We start from the raw sequence: 22,074 nt of genomic DNA on the forward strand, positions 1-22,074 counted from the left end.
TCCCAAGTTGACTTTTTTCCTCATACAGGGCACTAAGTTTCCAAAAGACTATAAAACCACAATAGTATAAAGGAATTATTTTCACCTAACAGTGGGCCTTTGAAAATTCTAATGAAAAAAATCTATTTAGGCAATCTAGGAAGTATATCTGAGTTTGTTTAAAGGGGAAAAAATAAAAACACATTTGTCTATATTTGCAGATAGGAGAAACAAGTAGATTAAATCAGCATCACATGCTATTCTACTTAACTTTTCCGCCTTAAAGATTCTTCCATAATAAATGTTTTTCTCTCATTCCTAATCTGTGAGTTTTCTCGGGGGGGGGGGGGGGGGCTTTCATGAAACTATGCTTCCCAAGTTTACTTGCCTTGCAACTGACTCTACTTGGCTTTGCAATTTAAGCTCTGAGCCTCAGCTGGCATCACCAGGATTCAATTACACAGATATGTTTATACAGGTGAAATCCTCAAAAACAATCAAGAATACCAGTAAGTAAGTACACAAGGCTGTTATGATTCAGCTAAAATTTTAAGGAAACCTGAAATGCCTTTCCTTTTGAAGACTTTATTTGAGGAGTGGAGAGGAGCATAAGAAGAGGGACAAGCCAACTCCGCACTGAGTGCAGAACTCGAGGTGCAGCTCGAGCCCAGGACCCTGAGGTCATGACCTGAGCAGAAATCAGGAGTCAGACCCTTAACTGACAGCCACCCAGGCACCCCATGCTGTCTTTCCTTTTGCCCAAGTTCTCTGACTTTAGATTTCATGAAATTTAACCATATTTATACTTTTTCTGAAAAGAAAAAAGAGCAAATGGAATTCTCTCTTAGGAGGGCCAAGTAACATGGAAGGGAGAAAATAATGTCCTCCTTCACCAAGCCAGGCATAACTAACAATCAAGAGGAAAATCAGTCTCCTCTTGGGAGAAAGCCACAAAAACAGTTCTTGCCTGTCAATTAAACCGCTGTGGGGAAAAAGAGTTGAAGGGCAGATTGGGGCGCCTGAGTGGCTCACTCATTAAGCGTCTTTTGGCTCAGGTCATGGTCCCAGGGTCCTAGGATCAAGTCCCACATTGGGAATCCCACCTCAGCAGGGAGTCTGCTTCTCAATCTACGCTTCCCCCGTTCATGCTCTCTCTCTCAAATAAATAAAATTTTTAAAAATTAAATAAAAATTTTAAAAAAGGTGGCTCTATACCCACCAACACGGGGCTTTGACTCACCACCCTGATACCAAGACCTGAGCTGAGATCAAGAGTCAGACACTTAACCGACTGAGCCACCTGGACACCTCTACCTAGCAATTCTTGAATCCAATGTAATTTACAAAAGAGATGGTACACTGGAAACAGAACTAACATTAAGTGTGCACTATTTGCTATGCCCTTTACATACATGCTCTATTTTCTGTTTCAATAGTACTCAAAATTTTGGAGTCAAACTCTGGGAAAATTTCTCCCATCATCATCTTTCTTCATTGTTAGAGTTCCCAATGGGGAAAACAAAACAAATATATATATGTAAAACCCTGCAGAAATAAAAATGCAGCCACTTCTACTCTCCCCAATAATCTACACTTTAAGTAAATGTGACAACACTAGAATTTAACTCCTAATAATCTACAATTCATTGTGCATGGTACCTAGTAGGTGTTCAGTGTTTGTTGTTAAATGAATACAAATATTTGATACACAAGCATTTTCTTTGTTAATGTGCATTTATCATTCTACTCATTAAAAACACATCTTAACACACACACACAGCCACATTGATATCTACTCCTGAAAATGCCCTAACAAGAAGTGGAAAATCAGTATGATACAGTGGAACAGGATGATGACAATTAGAGAAATTATGAAGGGAAATTCCAAACACTAAATGTTTCCAGTCTTTTTGATGTCACTTATATTGATTTCCATGGAAACTGACAGGTGTCTGCAAAAAATCTATTCCTACTTCAAAACTTTAGGACTGCTCTTGACCACAATATCACACATAATCACATCTTTTTACATCCATTTAAACGCCTTATCAGAAAATTTACATTTGGGGCGCCTGGGTGGCTCAGCTGGTTAAGCGACTGCCTTCGGCTCAGGTCATGATCCTGGAGTCCCGGGATCGAGTCCCGGGATCGAGTCCCGCATCGGGCTCCCTGCTCAGCGGGGAGCCTGCTTCTCTCTCTGACCCTCCCCCCCTCATGTGCGCTCTCTCTCATTCTCTCTGTCTCAAATAAATAAAATCTTTAAAAAAAAAAAAAAAGAAAATTTACATTTGAAGGGAAGTCACTTATCTACAAGTAATATGCAATATGTTCAACTAACCTCAACAAAAATGAATATTGCTATCACTTATCATTTAAAGAGTACCTATCAGAAATACAGGTAATTCTCATGATAGTGGACAAACGTTTTTACTAACCACTCATGTTTACCAGCAAGCAGGTCGGTGTTCCGAAGAAGAAAGCCATAGAACATATGCAAAATAAGTCTCTTTCAAAATAATTTTTTATATAGGGAATAGACGGGAGTGCAAAACACATCAGTCATCAGTAACAAAAAAGAATCTTTGTCCCTCGCTATTTGTAAACAGGAGCTCGGGCCAGCGCTCCGACCAGGCACCCAGGAGGTGAGGAATGATTGTTGGGCAAGGTTTTGCCCATCACGAAGCGTTCCGCAAGGGCTGCCCGGGAGGCGGACCTCCTCCTGTACCAGGCACGGTCCTCGGACCGAGACAAAGCCCTACGAGAACTCTTCTGCTTCCAGCTTGGGGGCTGGAGTCAACCGTCCCTGCTTAACTTCCCTGAAGTTATCCCCGCATTCTTAAACCCCACTATCTCCACTTTGCCAGGCACCCCGAATCCACCGCGGCTCCGGCGGCCCCCGATCCTGTGGCCCCTCGGAGCCTGTGCGCTCCGGGAAGCCCACCCGGGCGGCGCCCCCGTAGGCGGCTTACCGAGCAGCGAGCCTATGAAGATGACGACCTGCACGGTGGTGGTGAACTGGCGGTACAGCTGAGCCTCGCCGAACTCCCCGAGCGCGCTGCGGTTGGCGCTCCCAGCCTCCGCGCCCGACGCGTTGCGCGGCTCGCTGGCGTTTCGGGAGATCCAGCTGCCGTTGTGCCCCATGTCGAGGAAGGGGTTCCGGCTCCACTCGTCGCCCGCCCGTCCGCCCACCTCGGAGCCCCGCCTGGGTCGCTCCTGCCCCGGGTGCGGTGGAACACGCGGGCGCCTAGTGGAGTCCTGGAGAACCCGGGGCAGCCGCGGGTCCCCTCACCTCTCCACATCGCCAGCCCCGGCGCCTGGGAGGCGGGGAGGGAGGAGGGCGAGGCTGCGCCCCAAGCCGGTTCCCTCCTGGGTCCCCGTCAGCAGCCACATGGAGGCGGCACGGTCAGAGCCGGCCGAGCTGCGTCCGTGCCTCCTCCCGGGTAGTCAGCGCGGCCAAGCCCACTCGGCAGAGATGGAAACACAGGAGGCATGTGATAGTCAAGGAGGTGCTCCCCGCTTCCGCCGCCCTCTTCAACCTCTGCTCCTTCCACCCCCCGAGAGCCGGGCCATCCCTCTCGAGTCCCCTCCGGCTGAGGGGCTTGACCCCTCTCCTCAGGAGGACGAGAACATTTGGCTGATCAATCCTGCTGGCTCTGAGTGGCTGGATGGCGATGGGAAACCTGTGAAATGCCCAAGCCAAGTGACCGGAGCTCCGAGGGGACCCGGAGTCCCCGACGGCACCTACGGTCTGGGCGGAATGCCCTGAATCTCCGAACAGCCTCGCCCTCACGCGCCCGGCCGTCCCCCAGGACGCCGGCGCGGTCTCCTCTGGCCCAGCCCCTAGTCCGGGACTCCAACCTCCCGCCTCGGTGTCAGCGGCAAGAGACACCGTTCTGGAGCCCCTTTGCCTCTGCACGGCCTAGCGCCCCCTTTCCTGGCCCTGCTCCCGCCTTTGCTGCGGGGAGAGACGCTCGCGGACGCGCCGGGACAAGGGAGGACGCCCCTACAGGAGCAGGACACCATCTGCGCACCGCCGGACTACCCGCGCGCTCCAGGAGCAAGGGAAGGGAGCAGGCGAAGGGAGCGCTGCCGGAGGAGGGGGTGGGGGGCGGCGGTCACGTGATGCGCGCGGCTCCGCCCTCCACGCGGAGGGGGCCGAGGGGATGGCGCCATGTTGGCCCTTCCGAGCGCGACTGCCAAGGCTGGAGCGTGGGAGGCGCGGGGGTCCTGATTTGGCTGCAGTGGATGCGTTCAAAGCGCTTCCCCGGCTTCGCTTTATTTACTCCTGTGGTTACTGCCCCTTATCTCTTCAGCAGGGGCTGCGTGAGAGGCTTATAATTACACTACAATGTCACCTGGGCAGGTATCCCAGTTTTTGGCCCCTCAGTGACGCCTTGGGTGTAGCAGAAGATGAAAGGTAAAATTTAGGAATACCGTGCACGGTTTCCTGGACCTTCTTACTGAGTCTCATTTCTAAAAGGTACACAGTACGGCCCAAGTCTGGTGCAATCCGAAGAATGAATACTTGGGGAGGGAGCAACTTTCTGCCAGCTGATGCAAAAAGTTGAGAAGCTGGGATAACCAAGTGAACAAGAAACAGTAAAGAGTAGCTGAGTAGTAAAAGGAACGTGTACTGCATCCAGAGAAAGGATCTGGAGAAAAGGAGAAATGAGAGGAAAAGACAACTAAAGATGTGCTGTTTTGAAGTTTTGGAAATTGGTTTCTTTTTAATTAGTGAAGGAGTTGGTAGAGGGCTTTAACATACTGACTGATAGCGTTAGGTCCCCGCATACTAACTCTTAAGAATTGAGTAGAATTACAGAATTTCTTGGGGCACCTTGTTGGCCCAGTCAGTAGGGCATGGGACTCTTCATCTTGGGCTTATGAGTTCCAGCCCCATGTTGGGTGTGGAGATTACTTTAAAAAAAAAAAAAATTACCAAAATTCTTGGTGGTCTCAAGGCTGATCCTGCTACAATGTGACTATTTCACTTACAGTGTGCAAGACATGAAGTCTTTAAAGAGCAAAAAAGCCCTGCATGTCTTGTACATTATTGGGTTTCACAATATCTGCACATAATAATCTTCCATGTAAGCAGTTACTTTAAACATTTCAGAGGCCATAAAAAGAGGAGAGGCAAAAATGATGTAGTTTTGGAATGTTGGTGGTGTTGGGGTCCAGAGCCCACCGCCAAGAATTCTTAAGATGGCTTCCACGCAAAAAAAAGGTAGTTTTATTAAAGCACGCGACAGGACCTTGGGCTGTTGCCCCAGAATTGTGAGGAGCAACTGATTATGTACTTTGAGGTTGGGGGAAGTAAAGGTAAAGGAAGTTCCCAAAGGATTTTCTTTTTTTTTTTTTTTTTTTAAAGATTTTATTTATTTATTTGAGACAGAGAGAATGAGAGAGACAGAGAGCACATGAGAGGGGGAAGGGTCAGAGGGAGAAGCAGGCTCCCCGCCGAGCAGGGAGCCCGATGCGGGACTCGATCCCGGGACTCCAGGATCATGACCTGAGCCGAAGGCAGTCGCTTAACCAACTGAGCCACCCAGGCGCCCCCCCAAAGGATTTTCTTATGCTAAAGAAGACTCATAGGATACCCAAGGCCTTGCTATTGTCAAATGAAAGTTATTTTTCCCTCTACCAGTGCTTTAACATTAAGACAGTTGGGAGGTTCCTGGAGGAGCATTATACTCTGCCTGCCTCAAGTATTTGTCAATCTACATTTCCTTCTGCCTTTGTTTCCCACATCAAAATTACTGATCAATTGTGTATTTTTTTTAAAAAGCCATTTCTAGTAGTTAAAATTAGTTCTTAGCATCCAAACATATTTTTCAAACCCCTTGCACTATAATCATTACAAAACAAAATGTAGTAGTCATTCAGCAACATCCAGCATGTTCCTGTAGAAAAGGCTTGAAGAATGTGTTTTGTAAATGAGTTGTTTAGTAGCGGTTGTAAAAATACCTCTTTACCTGCCACTCCCTATTCAAAACTACTAGGAAGAGGGGCGCCTGGGTGGCTCAGTCGTTAAGCGTCTGCCTTCAGCTCAGATCATGATCCCAGGGTCCTGGGATCGAGCCCCGCATCGAGCCCCGCATCAGGCTCCCTGCTTGGCGGGGAGCCTGCTTCTCCCTCTCCCACTCCCCCGGCTTGTGTTCCCTTTCTAGCTGTCTTTCTGTGTCAAATAAATAAATAAAATCTTTAAAAAAACAAAAACTACTAGGAAGAGCTGGGATAAAGTTGTAGAAAAGAGGGACGCCTGGGTGGCTCAATGAGTTAAGTGTCTACCTTTGGCTCAGGTCCCACATCTGGCTCCTTGCTCTTTGGGGAGCCTGCTTCTCCCTCTGCCTGCCACTCCCCCTGATTATACAACACCCCCGAACAAATAAATAAAATCTTTAAAAAAAAATACGTAGAGAAGAGTCCATTTTGTAGATGTAAAGGGTTTAGTAAAGCAAGAAACCTCTCATTTTTTTATTCTGAAAAGATACCAGTAAATTCTCTATAACCCCTAGATTGGTATTGTAACCAGACTAACCTGAGTTAGCTCATTGGTGAGTCACAGGAACTGATGTGGGAAACAAAGGCAGAAGAAAAATTATTAAATTTCCTTACTACCTTATAGCCCATTGATAAGTCCTTGAAACAGGCAGAGTGACATTCTGACTTTGCTAAGGGTAAAAGGCAATCCTAGCCCGACCCCTCCCTAGAATCCTGTAAGTCTACTTTAACATATAAAAATTCCTTTAAAAATTTCCTTATCTCTAAACCCCCCAAGATAGTGTTGGCAATCACCCCCCAGGCATATGGCCCCTGATATACATCTGAAAGGTCTCATGACTAAGGTTTTATTAGATGGTAATAAATGACGTTTTCCCAATAATTAGCTAGCTCCCTCAGGTCCTGAAAAACTTGGTTCCAAATTCCTTAGAGACTTATGCTATCCCTAACCCCCTCCCAACTTGAAAGTATATAATGGTCCACTCCTCATGACCCCGGTACAGCTCTTTCTGCCCACAGGTCCTGTCCCTGTGCTTTAGTAAAACCACCTTTTTGCAACAAAAATGTTTCAAGAATTCTTTCTTGGCTGTCAGCTTCGAACCCTAAGGTTCTTTCCTACATCAGGAACTACACCAGGTGAGTTGTCCCACAAAGGAAACTTTATTTACAGTAAATAAGGAGATCATGGGGAATAACTTCCAAAGCCATGACTCCCAGGCAAGGAAGAATGGGATCCTTTTATTTAGGGTTAGGATGAATATTTAGATAAGGGAGCCTTAGTGTTATATGTAGAAGTGGGCATAAGATCTCACATGCACCTTAAGGAAACATACCTATACATACATTGTATGTTATGTAAATGAGGCTTGTGCTCCTCCTCGGGTGGAGATTTTAGTATTATAATGAGGTAAGGGTAAATAATAATAATAATGTAAGGGTAACTCTTGGTCACTCTGTGGGTCACATCATGGTCCGTTTGCGCAGGAATGAGACAGGGGTTAAGCTCAAACTGGTCTGGGTGGTCTAGGCCAGCTCTCTATCACAGCAGTCAGTATTGCTTGAGGGGTAGTTTTGGTTTCCATCACAGGATGCTCTGTGTATAGGGTCTTTTGCCTGAGTTAAGAGCTTAAGGAAAACTATAGGACAAAGATTGGTGGGTACAAGCAGGTGAGCAGTAAAGATCAGGTCTTGGGATCTAGCTGATGACAGTGTTAGGGTGTAAGGTTAATAGGATTAAGAATTAACTTGAAGGATGCCCGGGTGGCCAGTTGGTTGAGTTGGGTGGCTCAGTTTGGGCTCAGGTCATGATCTCAAGGTCCTGAGATTGAGTCCTGCATCGGGTTCCGTGCTTGGCGAGGAGTCTGCTTGTGTCTCTCCTTCTGCTCCTTCTCTCTCTCTCTCTAATAAATAAATAATCTGAAAGAAAGAAAGGAAGGAAGGAAGGGAGAAAGAAAGAGAGAGAAAGAAAGAAGAAAGAAAGAAAGAAAGAAAGAAAGAAAGAAAGAAAGAAAGAAAGAAAGAAAGAAAGAAAGAAAGAAAAAGAAAAAGAAAAATTAGCTTGGGGCATCTGGCTGGCTCAGTCAGTGGAGCATGTGACTCTTGATCTTGGGGTTGTAAATTTGAGCCCTACATTGTGTAGATGATGAGGGAGCAGAAGGTAAACTGAGGACAAAGCATAAGCTGACACCCCACAACAACAACAACAACCCCCCTCCCCCACCCCACTCCTGGGTGGGATAGGTGAGACATTCCTCCAGGAAATTCCCAAGGGTCTTAATGTTAATACTTTGCTTGCTAGAGGGAAAAACAACTTCCCCTTGCCAATAGCCCGGCCCAGTATCTTCTTTAGCATATGAATCTTCTTTAGCATATAAAAGTCCTTTTGGACATCGCCCTTTTTCCTTACCTCCCCCAACTCCCAGGTATATAATCAGCCATTCCTTACAACACCAGTGCCGTAGCTCTTTCTGCCCCAGGGTCTTGTTCCCATACTTTAATAAAATCACCTTTTTGTACCAAAGCCATCTCAAGAATTCTTTCTTGGCCGTGGGCTCCAGACCTCACTAACATTCCAAAACTACATCATAGAGATTACTTAAAAATAAACCCAGGTTCCCTGAGTATGGCTGTGTGCTAAGAGCTAGGTCCTTGTCTCACGGAGTCGAAGAATCAATCTCACAGACAAAGGAGAGTGAGTAAAGCGATAGAAGTTTATTAAGCAGGGGCACCTGGGTGGTTCAGTTGGTTAAGCGTCTGCCTTCGGCTCAGGTCATGATCGCAGATTCCTGGGATCAAGCCCCACATCGGGGTCCCTGCTCAGCAGGGAGTCTGCTTCTCCCTCTCCCTCTGCCACTCCCCATGCTTGTGTGTGCTCTCTCTCTCTGTCAAAATCTAAAAAAAAAAAAAAAAATTATTAAGCAAGGATACAGGAAAAAAAAAACCTCAGGAGTGAGAGGTGGTCTGGACACGGTTACCAACGTGAGCCTCCACTGGTAGTCTTTTATTTAGAACTGACCAAGGCGCTTATGTCCTTATCAGTCTTATGATATCTTGGCTGGAGTAAGGACTGGTGATAATATCTTTAATGGCTTACTTCTTTTATTAGGGTCTGGTTATTCTTTGTTGGTCACAGATGACCATCATAAAAAAGATACACACACATACAGGCCTAGGGCAGGGTGGTCTGGTTTGTTCCCTTATCTCTGGTTTCCTTACATCCCCGCATTTTTGGGATTTCTGTGAGCCTGATCCCAGAGCCCCTTATATCTTTCCCTACCTAGCTCCGCCTGTCCCTTACTTGTTTTTACCAAGTACAGGATAATTTGATTGATATAAGAGATTGGATAGGATTTAAATATATGTTAAGTGTCTATGGTAGTGTTATTTATACTTGTCTGGTCATTGCAAACTTAGTAGACTAAAAAACAACAATCATTTAGTTTGCTCACAGATATGCAATTTGGTCAAGGCTCAATGGCACAGCTTGTCTGCACCACATGACATAAGCTGGGGCAGCTCAAAATCAAGGCCAGGGTATGGAATCTGAAGGCTTGTTCATTCACGTGTCTGTCAGTTGATGCTGGACTTCAGCTAGGACTGTGAGCTGGAATACCTATAGGTGGCCCTCCATGTGGAGGCTTCCTCACTGCCTGGCAGCTATCTTCCAAAAGTGAGCACTCCAAGAAATTTCCAAGAGGACAAGGTGTAGCTGGGGCAGAGGGGTACAAAAGCACCTGGCTCCAGGGCTCCCAAACAAACAAGGTTTGCCCACTCGCCACTCACCAAATCCTAAGGCAGAGAAATGAGTGGTGGTGAACCAAGAAAGGAATTTATTTCAGTGAGGCCAACACTAGGTATGCGCAGGTGGGCAGTGAGGGTCAGGTCAATCATTGTCTTGAAATCAATCACCGGCAGGGTCATGCTGGCTCAGGGCAGTCCTTATTGCTTGAGGAGGTAGTTTCAGTTTCTGTCAGGGGATGCTCTGCCCATAGGGTCCTTTGCCTGAGTGAAGACATAAGCTAGAAAGGAGAACCTATTTAGGAAGTTTGACGTCAACATGGGGGTAGTTGAAGTGGAGCAGTTATATTGACTTCTGTGGCCTAATCTCAGAAGTCACATAGGATCAGTTCAACTATTTGTTGAAGCAGTCCCAAAAAACACCACATTTATGGGGAAAGTACATAGACTATACTTCTAAATGGGCAAAGTGGCAGTTATATTGTAAGGAGAGCATGTGGAATGAGAGATATTATAGTCATTTAAGGAAAATATAATCTGCTATAATGCCTATTTTACTTTTGTCCAAAAGAAAAAAAAAAAACAACTCCACCAAAAGGCCCCATTTTAGATACCTTTTTTCCTGGAATTAAACCTGAAAAGTTGGGGAAAAAAATTAAGGGGCGCCTAGGTGGCTCAGTCGGTTAAGTGTCTGCCTTCGGCTCAGGTCACGATCCTGGAGTCCTGGGATAGAACCCTATGTTGGGCTCCCTGCCCCTTCCTGTTCCTCTGCCTGCCACTCCCCCTGCTTGTGCTCTCTCTCTCAGTCAAATAAAGAAATAAAATCTTTAAAAAAAAAATTAATTGGAGTCTGCTCCAGTTACTTACCATGTATAGGTGTTATGTGTTTATGAGCTGGTCAATATTAATACCAGACAACAATCAGGTACACAGCAGTGGCTGAAGGCAGGTGGTAGGACTAGCAACCTACATTTATGTGCTAGCTAATTTTTACCCCAAAATTTCTGGAACTACAGTAAAAGGTAATGATGATGCAGGCTGGCTGAGTCTGAGAACCCAGAGGGATTCCCACAGGACCAGCCAGGAGGATCCTGGGCTTCGTGCAGAATGGAAATCAAACACGAGCTGAGAGGAATTGTGAGCAGAGTTTATTGAAGATATATAGAGAGAGAAGATTGAAGTAGAATTTCTGGGAGACTCTTGAAAAGAGAGAGAGTCTTGTCTTTGATCGGGGTCTTTTTTGTTGTTGTTGTTGTTTAATTAAGGATGGTGGTCTGCTGTATGTATCCTCCCAGCCATACCAGGCCCTGGGCAAAACCAGGAGGAGTGCTCAAGCGTCCTCCATAAGTCACTTATGCCCTGGAGCTAGGGGTCTTGGCATCAAGGTGTAAGGAGACGGTGGTCTTGGAAAACTTTCATGATGACCTCACCCAGTCGCCTTAGATGCTTTCTATTGTGCTGGAAGTCTCCAAAGTAATCATTAACTCCTTGACCTTTACAAGGAGGAAGTACAGTAAAGCATGTGTGAGGCGGGGTGCAGGTCCTAGCGAGAATAGAGGCAGCAAGGGGCACCTGGGTGGTGCAGTCTGTTGGGCGTCTGACTCGTGGTGTCAGCTCAGGTTGTGATCACAGCATCATGTGAATCTGCTTAGGGTTTTCTCTCCCTCTCTCTTTGCCTGCCCACCCCCACCCCAACCCTGCTCATGCATGCTCTCTTTCCCTCTCTCTCTTAAATAAATAATTCTAAAAAAAAAAAAAAAGGGAGGGGTGCCTGGGTGGCTCTGTCAGTTGAGCATCTGCATTCAGCTTGGATCATGATCCTAGGGTCCTGGCATGGAGCTCCATGTTGGGTTCCCTGCTCAGCAGAAAGCCTGCTTCTCCCTCTCCCCATTGTTCCTGCTTTCTTTCTCTCTCTCTCTCAAATAAATAAATAACATCTTTTTAAAAATAAAAAGAGTAGAGGTAGCAAAAAAAAAAAGCAGTCTTTTACGGGGTCCTTCTGTTTCCCTGTCTCAATGCGAAATGGAGTAGAAAATAAGCAACCTCTGGCTCTTAGAAAATGCTTTTACAAGTAACATTCCTCTCCCATAATGAATAATATAAGAAGGCATTCTCCCAATTTTAAAAACACCTGTGTTCCCAAAGTTTTTAAATCATTTTTTAGCACTCAAGGACCATTTTCTTATTGAAATAATAAACATGATGATAGGGTTCTCAAGGCAGAGTGGGAACAAAAAAAGGGGGTGAGGTTCTCTGGAGATTAAGGACTCCCGGGGAGGTCCTACTTAGTCTTTCAGGTCTGCCTTCTTCACTCTCCACAGCATTTAAAAGAGCTACTCTTCTTCTTTTTTTTTTTTTTTAAGATTTTATTTATTTATTTGACAGAGAGAGAGACACAGCGAGAGAGGGAACACAAGCAGGGCGAGTGGGGGAGGGAAAAGCAGGCTTCCCACTGAGCAGGGAGCCCGATGTGGGGCTCGATCCCAGGACCCTGGGATCATGATCTGAGCGGAAGGCAGACGCTTAACGACTGAGCCACCCAGGCGCCCCAAGAGCTACTCTTCTTATGCTAGTAATTCACTCATTTAACAAAGGTTAATGCCTGTGTGCTGGGAAGGCAGGAATATAGTAGCATGGAATAGAACAGATTCTCATAGCTTTCTCCAATCACCTCTCTTAATCGTATACCTACTGGCATTTGCTTAGGGATTTTCCTTATTGTATCCATGGGAAAATAGATATGATGGTTAATTTTGTGTGTCAACTTGACTAAGCCACTTGGGTTGCACAGATATTTGGCCACACACTGTTCTGGTTTTTCTATGAAGGTATTTCTGGATGAGATTAACATTTGAATCTGCAGGCCGAGAAAAGAAGATTCCCTTCCTTACTATGGGCAGGTTTCATCCAATTAGTTAAAGTCTGACTAAAACAAAAAGGTAATAGGTAATTTTTAAAAACCCTATTATCAGGTGCCTGGGTGGCTCAGATGGTTGGGCATCTGCCTTTGGCTTGTGTCGTGGCCCCAGGATCCTGGGATCGAGTCCCGCATCTGGCTCCCTGCTCAGTGGGGAGCCTGCTTCTCCCTCCCACTGCTTGTGCTCTCTCTCTCTCTCTGTGTCAAATAAATAAATAAAATCTTTAAAAACAAAACAAAACTATTATCTTCTCTGTGTTTTCCTCTTATACTACTGTGGTGTAGTGACAGGCAAAATTTCCATATAGGTGCTAATATCAAGTCTTTCAATATTTATAGAATATAATAGGATTCATCTATGTTCAAAAGAAGTCCCAGATTCCAGCTTTCTTGGGCATTTATTAAAGAGCAGGAGGGGGGTGCCTGGGTGGCTCAGGGGGTTATGTGTCTGCCTTCCGCTCAGGTCATGATCCCAGGGTCCTGGGATCAATCCCCACATCGGGCTCCCTGCTCATTGGGGAGATTGCTTCTCCTTCTCCTGCTCTCCCTGCTTATGCTCTCTCTCTCTCAAATAAATGAATAAAATCTTAATATATATACATATATATATACATATAAAGGACTGACAATACCAACTACTAGTAAGGATATAGAATAACTAGAATTCTCATAAACTGGTGGGAATATAAAATGGTACAACCACTTTGGAAAACAGTTTGTCAGTTTCTTTTATTGTGAAATTTTGACTTTGAAATATCTTCAAACTTACATAAAAGTTACAAGAATCATCCAAAGAACTTTCATACATCCTTCCACTAAATTCCCCAATAGTCTACATTCTACATTTGACTTAATCATAATCCCTCCCTCCATTTTCTGAATTATTTGGGAGCTAACTGCATGTTCCTATTACCCCTTAAGACAGCAGTGGAAATTTCCTATGGACAAGGACATTTTTCTAAATGACCACAGTACAACCATTAAAGTCAGGAAATGAACACTAATACAATACTGTCATCTAGTCCACAGACACCACCCCCCTTCAAATCTTGCTGATTGTTTTGATTATGTCATTTATAGGTCCATCACCCAGTACAGATTTTAATTTAGACAAACTGAGAATTTTGAATATAGATGGGTATTAAATGATGTTAAACAATTGTTACATTTTAAGCTGTAAGCATATTATGTTTGTAAAAAGTCTTTGACCTATTAGAGATACATACTTAAGTATTTATAGAAAAAAATGATGTTTGAGATTCTTTGAGATTCACTCCTATAGAGCTGGGGTGGAGGGTGAGAAATGAAATAAGACTGGCAAGATATCTATAACTGTTGAAGCTGGGTAATGAGTACTGGAGGGTTTATTTATTTTTATTTATTTATATGTTTATTTTTTAAGTAGACTCCACGTCCAGTGTGGGCCTTGAACTCACCAACCTCGAGATCCAGAGTCAGATGCTCTACTGACTGAGCCACCCAGGAGCCCCAAGTGTAGGAAGGTCATCCAGGGAAGAGATGATTGTGGTGTGAAGTAAGTTAGTGGTAATGGGATGAAGTGAAGTGGATAGATTGAAGAAATGGACTACCTGAATGTGAAAGTTGAGAGAAAAGGAATCCAGAACACCACTTCGTTGGCTTGGGCCAATGTGGGCAGAGTGGCACCATTTACCTAGATACAGATTGCTGGAAAAAGAACAGCTCCCAGGGGAAGGAAGGAGAAGACAGTTTGAAGAGGCCTTGGGTCAAACTAGTGCATTTGTGTTATCAGATTATCTGGGCCAGATATCTCTGTTATCTGAGCCAGCACTGAGTGAATAGATGATAGCAAGATACTTAAATAATCATTATTTAGCAAACAGTATAGGGGTAGGAGAGGTAGATAAAGGAAATGGCACTTGGAAAAATATGCTTGGAGGGGTGCCTGGGTGGCTCAGTTGTTAAGCGTCTACTTTCGGATCAGGTCATGACCCCAGTCCTGGGATCGAGCCCCACATCAGGCTCCCTGCTCAGCGGGAAGCCTGCTTCTCCCTCCCCCACTCCCCCTACTTGTGTTCCCCCTCTCACTGTGTCTCTGTCAAATAAATAAATAAAATCTTTTTTTTTAAAGATTTTATTTATTTATTTGAGAGAGAGAATGAGAGAGAGCACATGAGAGGGGGGAGGGTCACAGGGAGAAGCAGACTCCCCGCCGAGCAGGGAGCCCGATGTGGGACTCGATCCCAGGACTCCAGGATCATGACCTGAACCGAAGGCACATTAAGTAAACTGGGCATGGAACATAATTCTCTTCATGGAACTGTAGTGTTACAGGATTTCTTGTCTTTCAGTGCCTGTGGTTCTTGATCACAATGCTTTGAAGAATGAAGAGGGAGACCAGATGAAGAGTGGTGGGTAGCCAAGCAAAGTTTATTGAGGGACAATAAAGTTTATTGAGCGATAGTACAAAGCTTCCCAACAGGAAAGGGACCAGAGAGGGTCGCCGATTTGGCATTTAGATCTAGGGGTTTTTCTGGGATTGTTGGCAGGATGTTTTAATCTGATTAACCCTCCCTGCACCTGTCACCCAATCAGGTTTTTGTCATCTACCTATCACTTGGGGAAGGGTGGAGGGCTCCTTCCAGGGTGGTATAAAATCCTTTTAAGGGTGGTTTCCTCTTAGGACGGGGTCCTTCTCTCTGCCTTCCTTTCTTCCAACTCTCCTTCCTTAGTAGTTCAAAAAGATGGCTGAAGGAAAGGCATCTTTCAGTTGCACTTTTTTTAAAAAAATATTTTATTTGTCAGAGAGAGCACAAGCAGGAGATAGCAGGCAGAGAGAGAAGCAGGCTCCCTGCTGAGCAAGGAGCCTGATGGAGGGCTCCATCCCAGGACCCTGGTATCATGCATGACCTGAGCCGAAGGCAGATGCTTAACTGACTGAGCCACCCAGGCATCCCAATATTTTAAAGTTGAAATTGTAAGGTGATAATGAAGATTCTTAAAGGTGGGAATGTAGGGACAAAGGGCCGGTGAATCCATCCTTAAAGGGATGAGTTTGGGGGCACAAAGCTGAGAGGACGCGGAGTAAAGGTCACTTTACTCCTAGTAGTCTTTTTTTTTTTTTTAAGATTTTATTTATTTATTTGAGAGAGAGAGACAGAGAGCACGAGAGGGAAGAGGGCAGAGGGAGAAGCAGACCCCCTGCCGAGCAGGGAGCCCGATGCGGGACTCGATCCCGGGACTCCAGGATCATGACCTGAGCCGAAGGCAGTCACTTAACCAACTGAGCCACCCAGGCGCCCTACTCCTAGTAGTCTTGAGGGAAGGTTCAAGGTTAGAACCTAAGTGAGTTGAAAACCCATCAAAGACTGCCCTTTGAGTTTCCTCTCCCTATGGTGCTGGAGTAAAGAAGTTCCAGGCATTTCGTGAAAACATCCGGCATTATCATTCCATTTTGACTGATTTATTTTTCCACGTTCTTGCAGATTTCTTTGCTCAGGTTCTCCCGCAAAAAATAAGCAAGGCCATATCCTGGCCTCTTTCCCTTGCTTCCGCTACCTGGTCCTCCCGCTGCTGAAGCCAATTCTGGGCGCTGCGCCCAGCCCCCGGGCACGCCCCCGGCGCGGAGCCCCGCCTCGGCGCGCAGCTCCCACCCACGGACCTAACCCCGGCGCGGAGCCCCGCCCACGGGCCTGTCTGGAGAGCGGAGCGGAGCCCAGTCCTGGAGCCCGCTGGGTGCCCATCACCGCCACCGCAAGGCCGCCCGGCTTGGGCCACCGCGTCGCCATGGCTGGGGGCCGTGGGGCCCCCGGGCGCGGCCGGGACGAGCCGCCGGAGAGCTACCCGCAGCGGCAGGAGCATGAGCTGCAGGCTCTGGAGGCCATCTACGGCGCCGACTTCCAGGACCTGCGACCGGACGCGTGCAAATCGGTAGGAACGTGGCTGGTCCGGGCGGTGCTGGGGTGTTGCGGCCCAGTCTTTCCTCTGCGCGACTTCCCCCGGCCAGGCCCGGCCTGGCCTCGCCGACACGGAGCCACCGGCCCTTTTTACGATTCTTCAGTCCTTTAGTCCCTCCCGATTCCACCCACGCTTACTTTTTGTCCTTGCACCCGCTCGCCGGGGTCTTCAGAACCCCCACCTCGGCCGAATTCTCTCCCAGCCTCTTCTCCAGGTCGGCTCCTCTGCCCTACCTCACACTTCTCATTTCCACTGATAGGCCGTAACATTCCTGCCTCCTTCCAGTCTTGCCCTTTTCCCCCACTGCTGAAAGCCCTTGAGTTTGATACAACAGTGCATCATAGAGATCCGTTGCAACTTTGTTCGGGCGACGCTTGGAGGCGCTTGTACAGACCTTACTGATCCCCCCTCCCCCACATCACTATTCCCTTCAAGTCTCACCCTCCCTTGTGTGCAGAACTATAAACCGTGTAAACCCCACTGTACTCCCCAGGCGTCCTCACTGTTTTCGGGCCTGGAGCAACTTCCTTTAAGGCACTTAGAGAGTACAGAATACATTCATCTTCGTCGTAATGGAGGAGTGCGCTGAGTTTAGACCTTTGAAATGGCATTTGGTTTAAAATATTATTTTCCTTTTGTCTGGGAGTAAAGGCTCATTATAAGCAGCTGACACTGATGGTTTCTCCCCGATCCATGAGGAATTGTCTCTGAATATCATTTAAAAGGTAGTCTCTTCCTTCCCTGTCATTCCTGCATTTCACAGCATCTGCCTGTATCCGGGATTTCCTTAACAGGATTTTCTGCAGCTGTCAGAGCAAAAACATTCTCCCTTTCACTCAAAGTGATTCTTCCTTCATTAAATATTTATTGTTTGGGCATCAGGAACACAGTCCAGGACAAAACACATCAAACCTCTTGCCCTCGGGAAGCTTACTTTTCTAGTGCTTAATTTCAAAAGTTTTTTTTTTTAACCTGAAGTAGTAAAAATGTAAATACTCCTCTTATACATCCTTATATTAAAAATAATAATAACTTTTTGGTGATGTGGTAACTTGTCTTTCTAAACATCGAGAACCAGTAAGTAGGCCCATTAAGCAGCCAAAATGGGAGTCACAAAGTGTACCCATGGACTAAAGGCAAAGTCTGTAAGACCTCCTTCAGAGCCACTCTTTTGAAAAAATATTTATTTATTTATTTGACAGAGAGAGAGTATAAGCAGGGGGAGTGTCAGTCAGGGGGAGGGAGAAGCAGGCTCCTTGCTAAGCAGAGAGCCCAAATTGAGGCTCCATCCCAGAACCCCAGGATCATGACCTGAGCCGAAGGCGGACACTTAACCGACTGAGCTACCCAGGTGCCCCCAGAGCCACTTTTTTTTTTTTTTAAAGATTTTATTTATTTGACAGAGAGAGATACAGCGAGAGAGGGAACACAAGCAGCGGGAGTGGGAGAGGGAGAAGCAGGCTTCCCGTGGAGCAGGGAGCCTGATGCGGGGTTTGATCCCAGGACCCTGGGATCATGACCTGAGCCGAAGGCAGACACTTAACCGACTGAGCCACCCAGGCGCCCCCCCCCCCGAGCCACTTTTATTTGCTTTATACATGCTTAGCTATCTAGTTGTAAGTCTACGAAAAGACAGGAAAAAGGAGCTGCTGTACGTAGGGATATCAATAATCCCAGAATTTACAGTTGGTGACCTTTTCTAACAGAGATAGAAGATTAACAAAAACAAACAACTATAAATGGCAGGCAGAAGAATTCGAATAGCTGTCTGTGGTTCATAGCACAGGTTGAATAGCCTGAACACTTTTCATAGGCCTCATAGGCAAGTAACTGCTGGTCATTAACAATGAATCAGAGTGCAGTCATTCAGCAAGTCCTTATTATCACTTGTGTGCCCGTCTTCCGGGGAAGAGTAGGCGGGTCCACAATCCTTTATCCAAAACCCTAGAGACCTGTCCGGTTTCAAAATTCAGAGGTGTTTGTGTTCAAGTTCATGTGTACACATTCCATAGCTTACCTAACACCTCGGGGGGGCGCATGGGGGGCAGCATCCAAAATTAAACACAGTGAACCCTGAATGTTCAAATGTTCACATGACTGGGATAAATAAAGGCTGTTGATAGCCTCTTGTCAGGTCAGGCCAAATTTGCTGCCAATAAATTCAATTCAGAATTTATTGACCTGAATAAACTTCACGTTTCTTTGACTTCTTTTAGGGGATGTGTTAGAATGTAGGTTTCAGAGGTTTCAGTTTACTAGCATTTGTAATATCATTTATAGATAACTAAACGTTTTGGGAATGAATGCTAATAATTAGTTTACATACTAAAAAAGTTTGGACACTACTAGGTTAAAATACAATTTACTCTAGAGTTATACGTGTAGTACTAATTATCTTGGCTTATCTTCCATGTCAGCAAAGGGTCTCTTAATTTATAATTTGATATCTATTGCAAAGTTCTCTCCTAAAAGCTTGCTGCTTCTGTCTCTGGGCCCACCAGTAGTGTATGAGAGTCCTTGTTTTCCTGCATCTTCCCCAGCATTGTAAACAGCAGGCTTTTTCATCTTTGCCAGTAGATGAATGAAACACTTTTTTCCCCCACTGTGTTATCTATTTTCTTTTTTTTTTTTTTAAAGATTTTATTTATTCATTTGACAGAGAGAGACACAGCGAGAGAGGGAACACAAGCAGGGGGGAGTGGGAGAGGGAGAATCAGGCTTCCGGCTGAGCAGGGAGCCCAATGCGGGGCTCGATCCCAGGACCCTGGGATCATGGCCTGAGCCGAAGGCAGACGCCCAACGACTGAGCCACCCAGGTGCCCCATGTGTTGTCTATTTTCTTTTCTCCTCCTTTTTTTTTTTAGTAATCTCTATGCCCAACATGGGGCTTAAACTCACAACCCTGAGATGAAGAGTAGCATGCTCCACCAACTGAGCCAGCCAGGCATCCCATATATTATCTTGTTTTCTTAGTCATTTGTCAGTTATTTTATGTTAAAAAAAAAAAATTAGCATTATGGGTCATATGTTGCAAATGTTTTTCCCTATTTAACCGTGTGCATTTTGATACTTACGTAATTTATGCAATTAAAAAAACTAATATAGTTAAAATGACCTATTTTTTTTGTTTTATAGTCCCCCCTTTTTTTTCCTAGAAAAGATTTCCCTACTCCATTGTTACTAAAAAATGAAGTCTTCATGGTTTTCTTTTAATTCTTTCATAACTTTGTTTTCAAACTTAAAAAAAATGTTTAAAAAAATTTTTTTAAAGATTTTATTTATCCATTTGAGAGAGAGAGAGAGAAAGAGAGAGGGAACACGAGCAGGGGGAGTGGGAGCGGGAGAAGCAGGCCTCCTGCCAAGCAGGGAGCCCGATGCGGGACTCGATCCCAGGACCCCGGGATCATGACTTGAGCCAAAGGCAGAAGCTTAACCGACTGAGCCACCCAGGCGTCCCTGTAGTTTTTCCATATGAACTTCAGAATCAACTTGCCTAGTTCAAAAACTTATGGTGACGTTCTTAGTGGAATAACATTACATATATTTCATTTGGGGAGAATTCAGATTCTGAATATTTTCATGTTCATTTATTTTTTTATTGAAGTACAGTTGGCACAATGTTATATTAGTTTCAAGTGTACAACAGTGATTCTATACTTCTCTGCATTATGCCATGCTCACCACAAGTGTAGCTATTATCTCTTACCATTGTTACCATATAACCTATTCGAATACCATTGACTATATTCCCTATGCTGTACTTTTTTTTTTTTTTTTTTAAGGTAGGCTCCATGCCCAGCGTGGAGCCCAACCTGGGGCTTGAACTCATAACCCTGAGATCAAGGCCTGAGCTGAGATCAAGAGTCAGATGCTTAACGGACTAAGCCACCCAGCCACCTGCCTATACTGTACTTTTGATCCTCTTTTATTCCTGTATTCCTTCCATACCTGGAAGCCTGTATTTCCTATGTCCTTTGACCCAGTCTATCCATTCCCCCACTTCTATCCCCTCTGCCAGCTATCAGTTTGTTTTCTGTATTTGTGAGTCTGTTTCTGCTTTTTGTTTATTGTGTTTTTTGTTTTTTTTTAGATTCCACATGTAAGTGAAATCATAGGGTTTTTGTCTTTCTCAGACTTACTTCACTTAGCATAATAGCCTCTATGTCATCCATATTGTCACAAATGGCAAGATCTCATTTTTTTTTTTTATGGCTGAGTAATACTCCATTTGTGTGTGTGTGTGTGTGTGTGTGTGTGTGTGTGTGTGTGATCACTTCTTTTTTATCCATTCATCTATGGATGGACACTTGGGCTGCTTCCATCGCTTGGCTACTGTAAATAATGCTGCAGTAAACATAGAGATGTGTATATCTTTTCAAATTAGTGTTTTCATTTTCTTTGGGCAAATACCTAGTGGTGAAATTACTAGATCATATGGTATTTCTTTTTTTTAATTTTTTGAGTAACCTCAAAAAATACTGTTTACTGCAGTGGCTGTACAAGTTTACATTTCCACCAACAATGCACAGGCTTTCCTTTTCTCCACATCCTTGCCAACAGTTGTTTCCTCTTACAATTTTTATTTTAGCCATTCTCACAAGTGTAAGGTGATATCTCATGGTTTTGATTTGCAATTCCCTGATGATTAGTGATGTTGAGCACCTTTTCATGTGTCTGTTGGCCATTTTTCTTTTTTTTAAGTAGGCTTCACGCCCAGCTTGGAGCCCAGCGTGGGGCTTGAACTCACAACCCTGAGATCAAGACCTGAGCTGAGATCAAGACCTGAGCTGAGATCAAGAGTTGGATGCTTAACCAACTGAGCCACCCAGGCACCTCATCCATTTATGTCTTTGGGAAAATGTCTGTTCAGGTCCTCTGCCCATTTTTAATTGAAATATTTGTGGGGTTTTGGTGTTGAGTTGTATAAGTTCTTTATATATTTCAGATATTAATCCCTATTGGATATATCACTTGTAAATATCTTCTCCCAGTCAGTAGATTGTCTTTTTGTTTGTTTCATTTTTCACTGTGCAAAAAAAAATTTGTTTTTTAAGATTTTATTTTTTAAAGTGATCTCTATACCCAATGTGGGGCTTGAACTCACAACCCCAAGATCAAGAGTTCCATGCTCCACCAGCCAAGCCAGCCAGGTGCCCCTGTGTAAAAGCTTTTTATTTTGATATAATTCCAGTAGTTTATTTTTGCCTTTGTTTCCCTTGCGTGAGGACACATATCTAGAAAAATGTTGCTAAGAACCTCTCACATTTAGGTCTTTAATCCGTTTTCACATATGTTTGAAATGGAGCTATAGGTTATTAAATTCTAGCAATGTTTAAAAATCTCTCCAGCCTGACAGACAAATACTTAAGAGAGAAGGGTGATTTTTACAAAGTCAGTTACAGAAAATACTCATTTTTAGAAAAGGAGATGTGGGGGAAAATCAGTGATTAAAGCATTTAACATAAAATCAGAGAAAGACAAATACTGTATAATCTCTCTTA

The 22,074-nt window shown here is 44.9% G+C and overlaps 2 protein-coding genes across 2 annotated transcripts in view; one reads left to right on the forward strand and one right to left on the reverse strand.

Moving 5' to 3' along the window:
* GPR176 (G protein-coupled receptor 176) overlaps positions 1-3,120 on the reverse strand; it is a 119,703-nt gene extending 116,583 nt beyond the window's left edge. Inside the window, exon 1 of the mRNA XM_021695558.1 lies at positions 2,949-3,120. Within this exon, the coding sequence (XP_021551233.1) occupies positions 2,949-3,120 (172 nt within the window). The remainder of the gene's footprint in view (positions 1-2,948) is intronic.
* Positions 3,121-16,402: 13,282 nt separating this feature from the next.
* The window catches only part of EIF2AK4 (eukaryotic translation initiation factor 2 alpha kinase 4), a 106,173-nt gene continuing 100,501 nt past the window's right edge, over positions 16,403-22,074 (forward strand). The window contains exon 1 of the mRNA XM_021695776.2: positions 16,403-16,546. Coding sequence (XP_021551451.1) covers positions 16,403-16,546 — 144 coding nt within the window. The remainder of the gene's footprint in view (positions 16,547-22,074) is intronic.

The sequence above is a fragment of the Neomonachus schauinslandi genome, chromosome 9 (assembly GCF_002201575.2).
Source record: "Neomonachus schauinslandi chromosome 9, ASM220157v2, whole genome shotgun sequence".
Classification (NCBI taxonomy): Eukaryota; Metazoa; Chordata; class Mammalia; order Carnivora; family Phocidae; genus Neomonachus; species Neomonachus schauinslandi.